At 37.2% G+C, this 16,979-nt stretch overlaps 1 protein-coding gene across 1 annotated transcript in view; it reads left to right on the top strand.

The window, feature by feature from the left end:
• The first annotated feature begins 6,340 nt into the window (after window positions 1-6,340).
• Window positions 6,341-16,979, top strand: part of GXYLT1 (glucoside xylosyltransferase 1) — a 46,678-nt gene continuing 36,039 nt past the window's right edge. The window contains exons 1-2 of the mRNA XM_027682140.1: window positions 6,341-9,356; window positions 9,500-9,583. Coding sequence (XP_027537941.1) covers window positions 9,501-9,583 — 83 coding nt within the window. The 5' untranslated portion in view covers window positions 6,341-9,356; window position 9,500. The remainder of the gene's footprint in view (window positions 9,357-9,499; window positions 9,584-16,979) is intronic.

Genomic DNA, 16,979 nt, shown 5'->3' on the forward strand with positions numbered 1-16,979 from the left:
ATAATTTAAATGCAATCTGCAAGTGCTTACAAAGCATGTTCATACCAACTTTTTAATCTTCATGTGTAAGGGTGCCATGAAAATGTGGTTTGAATGTTCATTATTGAATTTTATTATTGAATTTTCACTTTTAGTTTAGTGAATTCTAACACAACTCTTGGAGTCTCCTCTATTGGCATGTACTGAATTTAAATTTTTATAACATACTTCAAGCTGCCTAAATATGTATTATTTGGGAATTGTGAAACATAGTTATATGTATGCAAGTCAAAGATCAACTTAATCAACTATTGCTGCGACAGAATTTTCATAATAATTATCTTCTTAAAAACACCTGCTGGTACTTGGTGTGGTTAAATAGGAAAAATGTTATTAAAGAAAACATTTGTATGGATTTTTGCCAATGTTTGACACATTTTACTAGATTACTGTTACTGAATTATGTTGATGGTTTTACCAATATTTTTTGACACTTAAAACACTTATTGTAATGTTTACAAGCAAAATAGAAAACATGTTCTAAGCATTGATTAGTCAACCTTGCAATTCAGGTGAAGTACTGCACTGTCGCTGTACACTGGTATTCTGTGTTGTGTAACAAATACTGAACTACAGATGATGATGCATTTGGCAAAAACTAACATTTGGAAATATGAAAGTTTGGAAAAGCTTTAAAAATAACAGAACTGCAGTTCTTGTTTCTGCTTAGTGCTGTTTCCTTGCCCCAAATTTTTCTAGTGTCACTTAGTTACTTATTTCATTACAGGAATATCAGATGTTGCACAAGAATAAGAAATTTCTTTAATATTGATTTGGCCTATTGGAATATATTATGTCATAAATCATATGGAAAAAAGCTCAGTATCCATCCTGCTTTATGGCATAAACTGTCAACATTTACGCACTTAGCAATATGCTGATACAGAGCGGAATTATTTACAATCCCTTCTGGTATTATGTAAAGTTACCAATAAAATATTTTTGTGAATACAGATTTTGCATTTTTGTTTACAACCAATAAGTGTTTTGATACATACATACAATTCATGTATAGTTTTTAAATTATAGATTCTGGTTCAGTACAAAAGTCCATTTAGCTCCTTTTAGGGAGATAGTGCACTCACATTCCTATGAGCCTTTTCTTTTTCATTTAAAGTAAATATATTTTAAAGCCCATGTAAAAGTTGGATGGACCTTCTTGGTAGTGAATCCAGCCCCAAATTATTACCAACATATGATATGTCTTCTTAACAGCTTAAAACAATGGATTTTTGTAGCCCCTGACAATTGTGATGTTTGGTGGTTTCTTGTAGTAATGTATTTTTCTGTTTTTAATGCAGTACTTCAGGCACAATGGTACTGTTCTATTTTGTAAGATGCTAGTTGTGAAATACAGTTAGTTGCATAAAATGAGAGTCTGATGTGATATCTGAGAACATACATACCTCATTCCTTGGTGTTGCTGTTTAAACTTTTTAGACATCAAATGTTAATTATAGGCTATTTCAGATGGATAACTACTGACCTGTTTATTATGTATTCTGCTTTATCTTACTAAATAGGTTGTCTGTTCATTGCTGTTACCTGGCCAACTCTTAGTATCTGTAAAACAAAGCTTTTTAAGGTTCTTAAATGTTTTTGGGGCTGGGCTGGTGTTCAGAATAACATACACTAGTTTTCAAAAGAGAAATACATGCTTCTCAACTTTATTTTTTTATTTTTAGGTGGGACTATATTGATATAATGGATTACAAAAGAGCTGAAACTCTTTAAAGTAAGCAGTGTTAGGATAGCAAATCTCATTGGAAGAAGTTTTATGAAATGTGTTTCTAATTTAAAATGTAATGAATGCTATCACATTTCAGAATTCCTTGCAAACAAATAATGATCTATTACCAGGAATTCACTAAATAGGAAGTGTATTTTCATTTAAGTTTATGTGAACACACCACCCAGCACTGCCCACAAGAGGACTCTATCTTGAGAAATAAGTAGCCATCTAGTTTGGAAGGAAGGAAGGATGGAGTGGATTTTACTATGATTCAACTGTCTCTAGAGAATAATCTCAAAAATGTGGTACAAGTATGTGTAATTAAAAAGAATGCAGAAAGATCTCACTGTTCTTTATGGAACAAGACATTGAAAAGCAATTTCTAACTACAGATACAACACAACTCAGCTAGGATCTAAAAAGCTGTAGTGGTTTTAACTGAACTATTAGGTTGCCAGCATTTCATTGAAATGATGCTTGTTTTAGCGTTAAGCAAAGTTAAGATAATTTTTGCCTGTTGGTGATTAAAGGGATATGACAATACAGACAGCAGAGTAGACAAATTCTAAGTAAAATATGGCGTATGACTCTGCTCATAGTGTTATAATTTAAATGAACTTCACTTTCATAATTTTAAAATAATTTTGACGTGTAGTAATCCTAAGTCCTTTTTCTAACTGTAAATATATTTAAAAGCATCTTTACTCCATTTATAAAAAGTGAAAATTTAATGTTGTAATGTGTTTTGATTAGCTATTTTTCTCTGTGATTGCTCTCTGCATAAGAACTGTTATTTGTTAAATCTATATATGCACCAGTCTTCAACAGCCATAAATTCCGGATTGTTCATGAAATGGTGGCCCAACAAAGACAAGTGCGATAGTGTTCCATGTAAATGAGTTCCTTCATGTGTTGATTGATTGTCTGGTTTCAGAAAGGAAAAGGGGGGGGGAATGGGGGAAAATGGAGTATAAATAGTTCATTGATAAAGTGTACAGTAATTCAGTCTCTTATCTTCCTAACTTTGCCATTAATATAATTATATTAATTATAAGGAAAAGAACAAATACAGTTGAGACTAATTTTTTTTTTCATGAATTTAAATCTACATATTTGAGATAAACAAAAGTTCTACTCAGTAGCAGGTTAAATTATACCATATAAATCTTGATTCCAACAGAGGTGATAGTAATAAATAAATTAAATTTAAAAATTTAAAATTCTTGATATTAATAGTCTTGATATTAATACCATGACTGATGTTTTAACCTATTATATGTTTATCTAGATATTTGATGTTTTGGAGCATAGATTGTAAAATCTCTAAAAGGGTTTGATTTTATAATTTGTGCACTTTACTTTTTTTTAATATTATGAATAGCACATTTTCAAGTAGCCATGTGAGAGAGAGTACTTTCTAGAATTTGTTTCTACCGGTTCACTATAGTGTTTAGGCGGGTCTTCTAAACTTCACGTCTTGCATCTTAGATTCTTTACTTTTTCCTGTCTCAAAAGCCTGACAGTTTCCCACATTATGCTGATTGATTTTACTTTGTTATACCGGATGGATTTGTTATGGAACTGTCTATTGTGTACTTTTTATGTACATTGGGGTTCTTTAACTGTATCTGTTTGTTTTCTTTCTGTCATATGCCTTTATTTGATTCTTCTCCCTACTAGGGAGTCTGTTCAAACATCCGGAACTGTATGGAAATAAAAAGGCATCTAAATTTAATTTCTCTGAAGGCAACAGCAAGTGCTATATTTGTAGTAAATATGGCCTGTGTTTACTCAGGAATGAGATAGGTAAGATAAAAGTTAGTGCTGGTTTTGGCTAGTGGACCAGTCAGTCAAATATGGCATTTTGCAAATGCGTACTTCTATCTTAACGTTAAGATTTGGGTGTGCTGGAAATACAGTTTGAGATTTGAAAGGTTTTGCTAACCTGAAATTGTGCCCCAACTTATGCCAAAGCAGTCTAAGTTTGAAAGATTGTAACTTCACAAGCTAGCAAAAGCTGTACGGTAAAATCAGTCAAACTGAGGAAGCTCAGATGGATTTCTTTTGGGCTGTCAAAGTTTTAACAAGATGAGAAACTGTTAAAAAAGACATAAAAGATTTGTCTAAGACAACAATCTTAGACTGAGCTTAGTTTGACATCTAAAGAACCCATGTTTTAACAGGAATTAACAGGATTTAACCACTAAATTAAACTTGAAAAAGTACTTCACAAGTTAATTAGAAGTCAGTGCTTTACAGAAATTATTGTAACTTCCTGTCTGGAATGGAGTAAATGTTGCATCAGCAATGGATAGCTGCACACTTGCTAGAAAATGCTATTATCCAACAGCAAGTGATGTTTACATTACTTTCCCAAGAATTTTTCTGTGAATGAGGCCTAGGAGTCCAGGTGTGTCCACCTGCCTAAACTATATCATTGGATTCAAACAGTGAAATAAAATGCAGCAAACAAATAAATTAGTTTCAGATCCTGTAGACTTAATAATACAGGAGCTGTTTACACCCTCCATTTAACTGTGTTGGTGAAAATTCATTAAAAGAAACCACCACTGTATATTATGTAATCATTCAGATGTATTTGGTCCTGATCTTGCCCCTTTTATTGTGGGAGACAGATAAAAGTTATCAGAATGAACTTGCTCTGTCTACTGGCACAGGAGATTTTAAGAGCAGTTTAATGGGCACAGGAAGTTTTAGGTGTACTTTTAAGGAGTTAAACATGGAAGATGAAGAGCAAAAGCATATTCCATAGCTCCTGGTTAATATTACTTAGAATGATCACAAGAGATTGCTGTCCCACTTGGGATTTTGTAAAAGACAAAATGGTGATATTGTCTAATCACTCCTTGTCTCATATGTCTAAAAGGAAAATTACCACCAGAAAAATGTTGCTCAGTAACAATAGTTAAAAAAATAGTTCCAAAATGTTAATTATTTTGTAGAAATTGTGGCATATCTTGGCAGAGGGAAGAATATTTGAGCAAGAAACCCTTCAGGACTACATTTTCAGGGCCTAGGCCACCTGGAAAAGTGTAGTAGTTGATTACACTGTTCTCTGTTGTTTAACAAAGTCATGCATTAACTCCAGCTGGCAAATAAGTACCACACAACCATTTGCTTACTCTCCCCTGGTGCAAGGGGGGAGAGAATTGGAAGAGTAAAAGTGCGAAAACTCACAAGTTGAGATAAAGACAGTTTAACAGGTAAAATAGAAGCTGCAAACACAAGTAGAACAAAAGTAATTCATTTACCACTTCCCATGGGCAGGCAGGTGTTCAACCATCCCCAGGAAAGCAGGGCTCTGTCACACATGACAGTGATGGCAGAAGACAAATGCCATCACTCCGAATGTCACTTGCTTCCTTCTTCTATCCCCAGCTTTATATGTTGAGCATGACACCATATGGTCTGGGATCCCTATGGTCACTTGGTGTCAGCTGTCCTGGCTGTGTCCCCTCCCAACTCCCTGTGCACCCCCAGCCTTCTTACTGGTGCATTGGTATGAGAAGCAGAAAAGAACTCTGTGTAAGCTCTACTGAGCAATAGCCAAAGCATCACTGTGTTATCAACACTGGTTCCAGCACAAATCCAAAACACAGCCTCATACCAGCTACTGTGATGAAAATTAACTGTATCCCAGCCCAAACCAGCACATCTGTTTATAAATATAGATCTTGGTCAAAGCAAAGTGAACATACCCCCTTAAACTTTTAAGATTTTAAGAAACGTGGCTGTAGACCAATGTAGCACTGATTTACAACAGAGTTACTGAGGAGACAGCTGAGGAAAAGAGACTATTAATGTAGTTTTTGATAACCTGCTACCCTTGCACACCCAATTTTCCTCTTCTGTATGAAGAAGCAAAAGTATACAGAAGAAGGAAATAAGTGTAACCTGGGCTAATGAAATGTGGCTCTTTACCTCCTTCCCAATCTCACTAGGTTCTACAAAATACAAATTGAATTTGGTTCAAAGATATTCCCAGGTATTTGTCGCTAAAAAAAGATGGAGTTGTTCAATCACTTTGCATCTGTTAGTTAAGACAGGTGAGTGAATACCCACTTTGGGAACGCAGATCTAATTTGCTGTTTATATGCATCTAATATATACTTGCCATGCATGAATAATCTATTTCAAACTGATCCTTCTTTGCACAGAATAAATAAAAATGCTTCAATGTCAAGCCCAGTTCCTGATGGCACAGATCTCAGAAAGAAAATTTGCTATCTGACTGGTCATGTCTTATTGTAACAGCCTTCAGCTATGAATTAATCTAGGCAAGGGAAATCTCCTCAGGTTATGTGTATTTATTGAGTATCACCACTTCCAGCTCTGAAGGAAACACATTCTGATTCCTTCCTCTCCTTTTTTTTTTTTCTTCTAAGTACTTCTATAGCATAAGTGGATGCAGTGAGTTTGAAATAATTTATAATGCCTGCTTTTGTAAGTGGGGAATTTGATGACTGTTCCCAGTTCTTCAACTGTATTCTGGTTTCTGTAAGACTAACAATGGTATGTGAAGCTTAGAGGTCATTATCAATTTTGTCACCATTTCTGCAAATGATCTGATTCTGTGCTGGGAGGCTTCCAGACATGGAAAAATAAGTAAAATGCTTTCCAACTGATGCAGGCATAATGTTGCCAAGTAACTTACAGTACCTGGAGGCTTTTTGAAAGGTCTAAGAAAATGCTCTCAGTCCCTGCTAGAGAAGGTCTGAGGAGCATGCACAGATACTGTGCGCTTTCTCAGTTTTCCTGCAGAAATTCCAACCAACCAGCTTCTGTTTCTAAAATGTCAAACACCTTCAAAAACCCTCAGTCCAACACAAAGACAGAGGATAAGGAGGGGGGGAGGAAGAACAAAGAAAATGTATTTTCAGAATAATCCCTAGAAGAGCCATATATAATGGCTTCTTTGTCTATTAGTATTCTTTTTTTCTGTGTACTGTATTAGAATTAGGCAGCATTACACACTTCTTAGAGATGTGTCTTGCTTTATAATTCTTGATACCTGTTGGTTCAGTGACTTTTGGTCTAAAGATAGATGTAGGGGTTTGTGAATTGAATAGTAAATACTATGAACATTTCACTCTTGGATGCAGGTAATTTATTGAAAGAGCAGAAGTTTTGATTAAAGAGCTAGTCAGGAACAAAATAAATTCCTCTTGTACAATTAGCCAGTATACAATTTTAAAGGGTCTAATTCCTGGACTACTAGAAAAAAAAGGTAGCTTTATGTTGCGAGGGTAGTAGTAACCCAAAATAGAATGGATGTGGCTTCTAAAGAGTTTTGTGACCAGTAGTTCATATGGCTGTTTTCAGCGATTATTCCACACCTTACCCTGTTAATCTTGCATCTTATTAGACCATCCTCACAAACAAATCAAGACTACCAACAGTACTGTCAGATGCTCTTAAAATTTGCTAAGTGCCTTATATAGAGCATCGCTGAGGCAATGGTTCAATTGCAAGAGAGTTTGACAAAAGATTTACTCCTCTGTAAAGGTTATCAGTTGTAACCAAGGTGATGTTCCTGGTTATAATACACTGCAGTCTTACATTTTATTGCTAATACAAGTATTTAATAAGAAAAAGTCCAGAAATTTCAATTTGTAAAACATACATTTTCTGGAGGAGATTTTTTTTCCTCTAGTCAGCTATGATGGTCTACTGGAATATCACAGAAGCGAATAAAACTTGTGAGTATTTTTGGATGCTTTCATATTTCTCAGTTTCTCAATCAAAGACAATATTACCGTTCTTGGGAAGGGGTACATAACTTGGTTTTGTTCATAGGGTTTATGTTAATCCAGTGGTAATTTTTTAAGGATTTTGTTGTTAGAAAAAGGGCTTGTTATTTTGAAAATAAAAATCTTACCTTCCAGGTGTCTTCCCCAAAAGGAGTAAGTGCCTTTTCTGTTCTGACTCTTAGAAGTATTTACTTTGTCAGGTTGAATCTGAATGTCCTGGATAAACCAACTATTAAGTACTGAGTGTTACCAATGGCTTGAAATCATTTCACAGAATGAGACAGAATGTAAGCCACTTGAATTACTTTGAGACCTGATGTTATTGGAATTTTTATAACTGCTACGAGTAGTATACTTCTAAGAACAATGTAACTTTACAGGAACTTGACAGGAAATAAATATTTATTAAAAGAAGTACGTAAATAAATATTTATTTACCAATTTAAGTAAGAGAAAATGTTACACTGTGGGGGCAACAGTCTTGCTGTTAGCAGTCCTGACTACTTAGTGGAAAGTAAAACTAAGGCCCTGGACTCTAACTATAAAAAAATGCGTGGTTTTTGGTGAGAGATTGGGACTGACAATCTTATGTCCACCTTCTAATAAAGTAATTCTTCCTACCTAAGTTTTTACCAATTCTCAAGCAGAAAAGAAAGCATGAGCAGATATCAGTAAGAGGCCCTGTGGTTTAATTGGTGCTGCTTCCTATCTCTAGAGGATTTTTTTTAAATTTTTTTTTAAACTTTGCTCAGGACTGGTACAGCTGAAAGTATATTTTCCCTTCATTCTTAAGCCTAGACTTTGAATGGAGTTTCTCTGAGACACTTTTGTAGTGAAATCGTATTCCCTACAAACATTGAAGACAAAAATAAACATCTCCGTGAACAAAAGATTGTGTGTGGTTGTAATTTTTTTAATATATACAAATGTATTATAAAAAAACTAAGGATACTCTAAGAAAAACATAGTATATTGGTCTTGGTGTAGCAGTCTGAAAGTACAGTTTGCATCATGAGATGCTACAGATTTTCTGTCTGATAAACTATGTTCAATTCCAGTTAAGCATTCCTTTATTTAAAGACGACAATACATTACATTTAGTCAAATGTGTAGTAACGCATTGGGAGACTGCCTTCAACTGACTTCTTCCTACCTCAGTTCAAAGACATAATTTAAAATGCTGAAAGCTTGGCAGGACAGCTGAGGGGAAATGTCTGGAAAAAAAGAAACAGTAGGAATCTCAGTGCAAAGATAAACTTTTTCTGTTATTAAATGTTAAACAATTAATGATAATGGACTTGTTTTAGAATTAACATTCCTGTAGTTATTTCACAGTGATGACATACAGTTGGTTTCAGATGAGCATCAAAAGGTGTTTGATGCCTAGAATAGTGACACATTGAAATACCTCCCCCAGGAATAAATACTTCTTGCCTGTGAACAATCTGATAAGAAAGTATTTTTTGTGAAAACTACTGTGGGTGCACTATATTAAAATCTTGACTGGCAGTGGTGATGCTTAGGGTGTGCTATGATAAATAAAATGGTAAATAAAGTTATTAAATTGCTTAGAACCCATCTCTGAATATGTTATTTGTACTGTCTAGGAGGAGGTGCAAAAAATACAAGTGGGCAATTTGGGGATAAACAGAACACTTGGGGAATTTGATGTCAAGTTGCCAAGAGGCCTCTACTAATTTATGGCAGAGGTAGGTCATTTCCCCTTTTGACTATGGTGGAAGTTGAGGTGTTCCTGGAAGTACTGCTTCTGAGTATGGAAGTATCCATGCTTGCAAATTAAAGTAACAACTGAGGTAAGAAATTTTGTATATACAGCTACTCTGTTACTAAAGCCGTTTATAAAACTGTGGTCTATGTGAGTTCTGTCAATTTATCTTCAAGCTACACACAGTTCCTGTGTTCAGTTCTCTGAATTGTCATTTGTATTGCTTTGCAGCATGACACAGAGGTTCTACAAGGCATTCTTAAATGAAGTTCATTCCCTTGTAAAGATTGTCAGAGTTTCACATTTGTGCAGCAGGTAAGTACAGTGTTGGCCATGAGTATGGGAATTCATCCCCACTCCAGGGAGGCAGTGTGTGAGGTGCAGAATGCTTTTAATGTCACCCTGCCAGTGTTGGGCATAGATCCCCAAGTGCAAGCAGCAAGTGTTAGGAGACTGTTGACATAATTACCAAGTTTGGTACTGCAGAAATACTGCCTAAATTGGCATCAGATACCAGAATGAAGCTATTGTCACTAGTTAAAGGGGTCTAATTTAGTCTTACTCATTAATTTTAAAAGAACAGAAGGGATTCAAAAGAGGAGATCAAGTTGTAAAGCCCTTCTATCACCCTTTTACTGATTTCTTTCCACTGTTGACTATTTAACAAGACTGCTACACAATTATGGGTCTGAAGATCAAAAAAAAATTCTTAAATTCCACACAAATGTTTTGGCAGCCATGGGAGATCACAGCATTCCCACACAGATACGGGCCTGGTGCTTGGAGATAGCTTAGGACAGCATCCAATTTTTTTTTACCCTTTCTTGTCTTGAAAAAAAATAAAACAGTAAAAAAGAAAATTTCTAAAGTTACAGATAGAAAATGGGTAAAGGAAGGCTGAATAATGCGTAAGTGCAACCATGAGTCAGCAGCACTTAAAGTTATTTTGGTTATTTCATGCTCAAAGTTCAGCACAACACAATATTCCAACTACTTGCTGGCTCTGCTGCCACTCATGCAGTGGAATGGGCTGAGAACACGACTCTATTGACACCTTGGATAAATCAGTGTAATGTCCGCACAGCCCAGGGTGTTGCACAGGGCACTGCAAGGCAGGTTGACTGCTTGCCCTAAGTAATTCCATGAACTTCAGGCATGACCAAGGCTGTTAGCCAAGTATAAGGATGCTGATACCTTAGGCAGTTGTCTGTGATGTGGCTGTTCTATACAGTTTTAAAAGAAGTAGTCAGTACAAAAGACAATATTAGTGTCTTATCTCTTCCTTATAATTCAAGCACTAAATGCTTTAAACAACTGCCTCGTTTGGTTGCTCTGATCTGGTTTGTTTATTTGTTGTTTTTTTTTTTTTTAATTAGCAATTACAGAACTAAAGCAACCCTTAGAGAAAATTATGTGGACAGACAAACATTAGGACTTTATTTCTCCATTTTTGATGTTGTCTCACATTGGTTTACAATGTTACACCCTGCTTGAAGAGGACTAGGGAGCAAAAAAGTGTGCAGATGAACAAAATAAAAAGGCAAAATAATTGACAAAGTCAGTCAACTCTTCGCTTGGTTTGACTGACTGATCCCTTTCCAAAACACCTCCTTACTGAATGACCGACAGTTGTCTTTCCCATTCGAAATGGGGGCAACTGGCTTCAGTGTATCATCTGGCTTGCAGTGCTGAATGGTTTTCAAGAGTCCTGACAACTCTCTTATACCTCTTTCCTCTTACAAGGACAGCTGTCAATTGTCATGTAAACCTTTTTTTCATTTCAGCTGTTTGCTAGATGCAGTTTCACTCTCCTAGACATGCAGGTTTTTGCATTTGGAAATAATAAATACATAAATAAAATAAAATGCATAAATACATAAAATGCATAAAATTTTTACATCAACTATGAAAAAAAACCCGGTCATTTTCTGTCTGTGGTTTGAGAATTTAATGAGCTAATGCATTCCTTTTAGGGATCTTCAAAAAAGTGACTAGGATGAGCATACTTAGTACAAGTAGAATTAAATTCACTGTGCAGAGTCTGCACTGTTGCTGTGAAATGGGAAAGGTAAAAAACCACAGGATTACTTTCAGATTATTTGATATATTTCATCTTAAAAATTGAGCTTTCAAGACATAATGCAAAGTTGCTGTTGTGCATGACTACTGCTAGTAAATATTTATTCCATTAGAGGAAAAAAAAGTGATTATGTATTGTAGTAATTTAAAGACCCTGATCTGTGTGTCAGAGGACTCAAAAACACTTGATGTTGTAGCAAACAACAGCAGGACACAATAAGGACTTTTAGCTATAGTTATATATAAGCAAATAACCAACAAAACCCAACCCTGCTTGCCTTATTTCTTTAGTACATATTTGCACAAGTAGGTAAGTTTGCTTTGACTCTTTCTAGAAGTACTTTAAACACAAATCATAAAGTCACGGAATGGTTGGAGTTGGAAGGGACCTTAAAGATCATCCAAGTTAAACCCTCCTGCCATGGGCCGGGACACCTTCCACTAGACCAGGTTGCTCAAAGCCTTATCCAGTCTGGCCTTGAACACTTCCAGGGATGGGGCATCCATAGCTTCTTTGGGCAACCTGTTCTGGTGTCTCACCACCTTCATTGTGAATTTTTTCTTCCTTATGTCTAACCTAGACCTACCCTCTTTCTGTTTAAGGCCATTCCCCCTTGTCTTATGACTACATGCCCTTGTAAAAAGTCTTTTCCCAGCTCTCTCGTCAGCCCCTTTAGATACTAGAAGGCTGCAGTTAGGTCTCCCCAAGAGCCTTCTCTTCTCCAGGCTGAACAGCTCCAGCTCTCTCAGTCTGTCTTCTTCATAGGAGAGGTGCTTCAGTCCTCTCTTCATCTTCGTGGCCTCCTCTGGACTTGCTCTAGCATGTCAATGTCCTTCCTGTGCTGGGGACCCCAGAGCTGGATGCAGTACTCCAAGTGTGGTCTCACGAGAGCACAGTAGAAGGGCAGAATCACCTCCCTCGGCCTGCTGGCCACACTGCTTTTGATGCAGCCCAGGATACAACTGGCTTTCTGAGCTGCATGTTACTCATGTTGAACTTCTCATCAACCACCAGTTAAGAGACAAGAATTTCATGCACAAGTCCAGGTATATGACATCAATGCAATTCCCTCATCTACCAAGACCGTAAGCCCATCGCAGAGGGCCACCAAGTTTGTCAGGCGTGATTTGCCCTTAGTAAAGCCACATTGGCTGTCACCAATCACCTCATTATAGCCATGCTGGGTATATTCCTTGGAGAATTTTAATGACAAAAAAACAAAAGCCCTACACTGAGAATCCTCTTTGGACTGATGTTCTGGAGCTCCGTATTTAGAAATATTTACAGAAGAAAAGGGCTTGACACACAAATACAGAAAAAGAGTTAAAAAGAAAATTCCTTTTGTGGTCCTAGGAAGTATTCATTCTGCTTTTTAATGTAGTAAACCACTAAATACTGTGCAAGCCTACATATATAGATATTTATTTATTTGTTTATTTAGGGCATGGAATTTGTACTTTTGTAAGAGGTATGATAAAAATGTTTTGACTAATGTTTAATAACTTATAATTGTTTGCAGAGAATCTATTAAATAAATTTTGAAGTGATGTGTTTCTATTGAAGAAATAATTGATTCATATTAGAAGAAACTAGGAAATTTGCAAAGTATCACACCCCTTCCCAAACTGTTTACAAAGCAGCTTACTTAATTTTGTGTACAAATGTCCTGAGGTGTTTTTCCTATTCCTGTTCTCCTTGAGTATTATTGTGGTTATCAAGAGTAATTGCAAAATATTTTAAGCTCCTACTTAGAGTCTAAATAGGTTAAACACACTACAATGCTAAACAATGAGAACTAAACAGGGAAGGAATGGGGGAAGTTAATAATATTTTGGTCATCAATAAAAATTGATTTTGAGAATTTTAATCAATATTTTTATACCTTGTGGGCAATTTTATACACTGGGAAATTTGAAGAGTAGATGCAGTAAGAATGGAAGGCAGTTATACCAAACTAAGTCTTTTTTTAAAAAAGTAACAGAGAAGAAAAAAACCAGTGATATCTGACAGCAACAGAAAAGGTCGTTGTCACAAGAAGTCTGATGATACCATATGTACAACACATGGCAGCAAAGCAGTTTCTTCTCACTTAGCCAACCTCACAATCTATCATAGCCGAGTGTTGACACTGCGGCTTGTATGAAAGGGCACATGAACATCAAAGAAAGTGTTGCTGCCTTTGAAAAACCCTTAACTGGTCTGCACATGGGGCAGCATTGACACAAAGCTGTCAGCACAAAATCTTATTGCTCTGCCAGCTTAACTAATAGTTTAACTTCCTGAAAGAACAAAACCAGGGGGAATGATACAAATGCATTTGATTAGGACTGGGTTTTTTAATTAAGTTGATCTGATTTATATCTTGATCTAATGAGTTTTTAGAATGTTGTTTTCCTTTTCTGACACACAGTAACTGCCCTTCTGACCCTTGAACATGCTTGCAGAAGTATAAGATGCTGATTCTTTTAAAAAATTGATTGTTCTCACTACTTATATAGCACCAGTAGTTTAATAAGATTGCTGTTTTCTGAGTTTCAGCTAATTTCTGAACGTAGTAAATAGAATTGAATTCTAAATATACAAAAGTTAAGTAACTAAATTCCAGTCAAGGAAGAATTTAAAGATTTAAAATTGTTATTAAAAGGAGAGAATCTTGCACCTGATTATACCTCTTCATGTTTTAAGTTACTAAAGACTAGCAAATGTTATAGCTTAATATATGACCTATTGTTCATTAACTATTCATGGTGAGTAATAAAGATACATAATTATTAATTTTTAAAGAATTTATAGGTAGAATGAGGTAATTAGATACCGTCTGATAGTGTTTTTTTCTCAGTGATACTACGTAGGTACGGCATTTCAGTCACTTTTGCTTATCTTCCTTACTCAGAGGTCTGAGTCTGTAGTTAGAAACATTTTATCTTTATTACACTAACTGATTAAACGGACAGATTTTGCAATGTGAAAAAAGACTTATGTGCATGCAAGTTTAGCTGTTTTTTGCTTCCCAATAGCATGACAGAGCTTAACACAAGATACTAACTTTCTCTCTGACCTTACCTTAATTATATTTTTAGAGCACTGCAGATACATTCCCACTGATTAATTATTAATGTATTATTGGACAACATTGAATGAAGAGAATCCTGTAAATTCGTTTGGTAATGACATGATGGATAATAACAATTAAAAAATTCTCCCTCTGTTGCCTCTCTTTAGCACTCCTTATTTCTTCTTTTCTCATCCAAGAGTATACTTTCTTCTTCTGAAGCATGAGAGCATTATTGCTGCCCATCTGCCACGTTCATTCTTTGTGCCTTTATAAGACGTTTCAGACCTCAGTTTCCCTGGCTGGAACACTCTTCCATAAAAAGGCAAGTGTCACACCTCAGTAGGGACTAACTGGTCTCTGCTTTTAAGCTTGCTGTCAGTAAATACTGGGTTGTATCTCTCCACTCTGACTCTCTGTGTAACTCATTCCCTGGCATATGGACTTGGTATTGTATGTAAGGGACTGTGAAGTGGGACAGTGCACAAATTCAGCAGGCAGATATGCAATGAGAACAATGAGCCAGATTTTGAGTGCAAACACAAAATCAGGGAAGCTGAATGGCAAGCTGTGGTAGAAAGCCATGAGGAGCACAGAGCAGAGGGGCAGAAAGCCCAGCTAAGAATTTGAGTGGGACTTTCAGAGCTGGTTCTTTCTGTAGTGCAAGCCAGCACATGGATCTCACTAACATAAATTTCCCTTACTTCATTAAACAAACTCTAGAAAGAGTTCTTTTCATGAATAGTTCCCCATTTCATCTCTGACTCCCATCTTTACCTTGCCATCTTTGGCCCTGAATTCTCATCATCCCCGTGCTCCCTAGTTGCTTACTTCTCTTGAATTTTACTTCTTCTTTTCTCAGTCCCAACTTCCCTGCTTGTATCTATTAGTAATCATCCTGGTATCTGCACTGCAAACAGAGTTGAGTATCCAGTATTTTCTGAGGGCTACCTTTTCTCCTCATTTCTTCTTTTATTTTGAGAAAGAGATGATGAATAATTTTGGCAGAACAACTTTGGTGTTGCTTCTCTTCCAACTACCAGAGTTGCCAGCTGGCATTCTTCTTTCTCCCTTCTTTTAAGCACAGCCAAGAGCAGCAGTAAGCTGTGGCTGAGGTTTTATGGGCATTCACATGTGACATTCACCCTTAGGCCACAGAATCTATAACAGAACTATTTTTTTGTGTTTTATTGTAAATCATGTTGGCATTTTTCTTAAAATTCAGGGTCCTGAATTCATGCAGTTAAATGGGGATATCATCACTTATTTTAAAAAAGGGTGTTTCTAGTCCTTAGAGAAAATGTGAGCCAAATGCACTGTGAGGACAAAGAAGGAAGCAGAATTATTCCAAACTTGTATTTTTTTTAAAGCTGAAAGCTGAGGGAGCTGCACTGAGTGATGACTCTTGAATACTTACCTTGGCAATAGTATGGGTTAGTTAGGCTGTAAGGTCTTTGCACAGTGGTCTGGGCCTGTGAGGGGGGATGCACTACTGTGTTGGATTCAGCTGAAACCCAACCAATATTCCCCCTGTCTAGCAGGATGTATAGCTATTATTTCTTCTGCCACTTCCCAGACCTATGTCTTGTTGTCCATAAGCATGACTTTGTGAGCCAAAATAACCCTCTTTTTGCTGGTGACCACAAACAAATCCTGCAGGCTCAGTTCACCAACCTTCTCCAGCCCAGCATCCTCCTGGCCCAGCAGCACCCACCTGCTCCCCGGGCCAGAGTACTGTGCCAAGGCTGGAGGAGAGAAAGGCACTGAAGTCCAAAGTGATTTGCATGCTCTTATTGTTTCTGTACAAGGAGAAAGGACACCTGTGTAACTACGGCTGCCTAAGGAATGAGAGGGAATAACAGAATTACAGAATGGGTCAGATTGGAAGGGACAACAGTGGGTCATCTGGTCCAACCTCCCTGCTCAAGCAGGGTCATCCTAGAGCACATGGCACAGGATTTCGTCCAGATGGTTCTTGAGTGTCTCCAACGAGGGAGACTCCACAACCTCTCTGGGCAACCTGTTCCAGTGTGTGGTCACCTGCATGGTAAATAAGTTCTTCCTGATATTCAGATGGAACTTCCTGTGCATCAGTTTCTGCCTGTAGTCTCTTGTCCTATTGCTTGATACTATCAAGAAGAGCCTGGCTCCATCCTCTTGGCACCCTCCCTTTAGCTATTTGTACTTATCCTTGTGGAGAGGCATCTGTGAAGCTTTTACACAGGAAAATCGAAGTTATCGCAACAGAAACATTGAGCATAGGGGAAAAGAGTGTCATTTTGAGGGGACTTTAGCCCCACTTTTGCCCTTCACGAAGACACTGTGCGCTGTCCCTGCGGGCTTCTGGTACTTCAGCGCTGCCGCTGTCTCTGCCTGGGACGTTTCTTCTCTCGACTCCTGCCCAGGGACGTGTTCCGGAGACCTGAACGGGGGCGAGCCCAGGCTGAGCGCGGGGCCGCGGTGGCGCGGGAAGAAGAAGAGGCTTTTTTTACTTTCGGGACAATTGAACAGTGGTCGCCACGACGGCCCCGCCCCGCGGCCCGACCGGCCCCGGCTCCGCCCCCGCCGGTCCCGCCCCG

The sequence above is a fragment of the Neopelma chrysocephalum genome, unplaced genomic scaffold (assembly GCF_003984885.1).
Source record: "Neopelma chrysocephalum unplaced genomic scaffold, ASM398488v2 Primary Assembly neopelma1_62, whole genome shotgun sequence".
NCBI classification, from domain to species: Eukaryota; Metazoa; Chordata; class Aves; order Passeriformes; family Pipridae; genus Neopelma; species Neopelma chrysocephalum.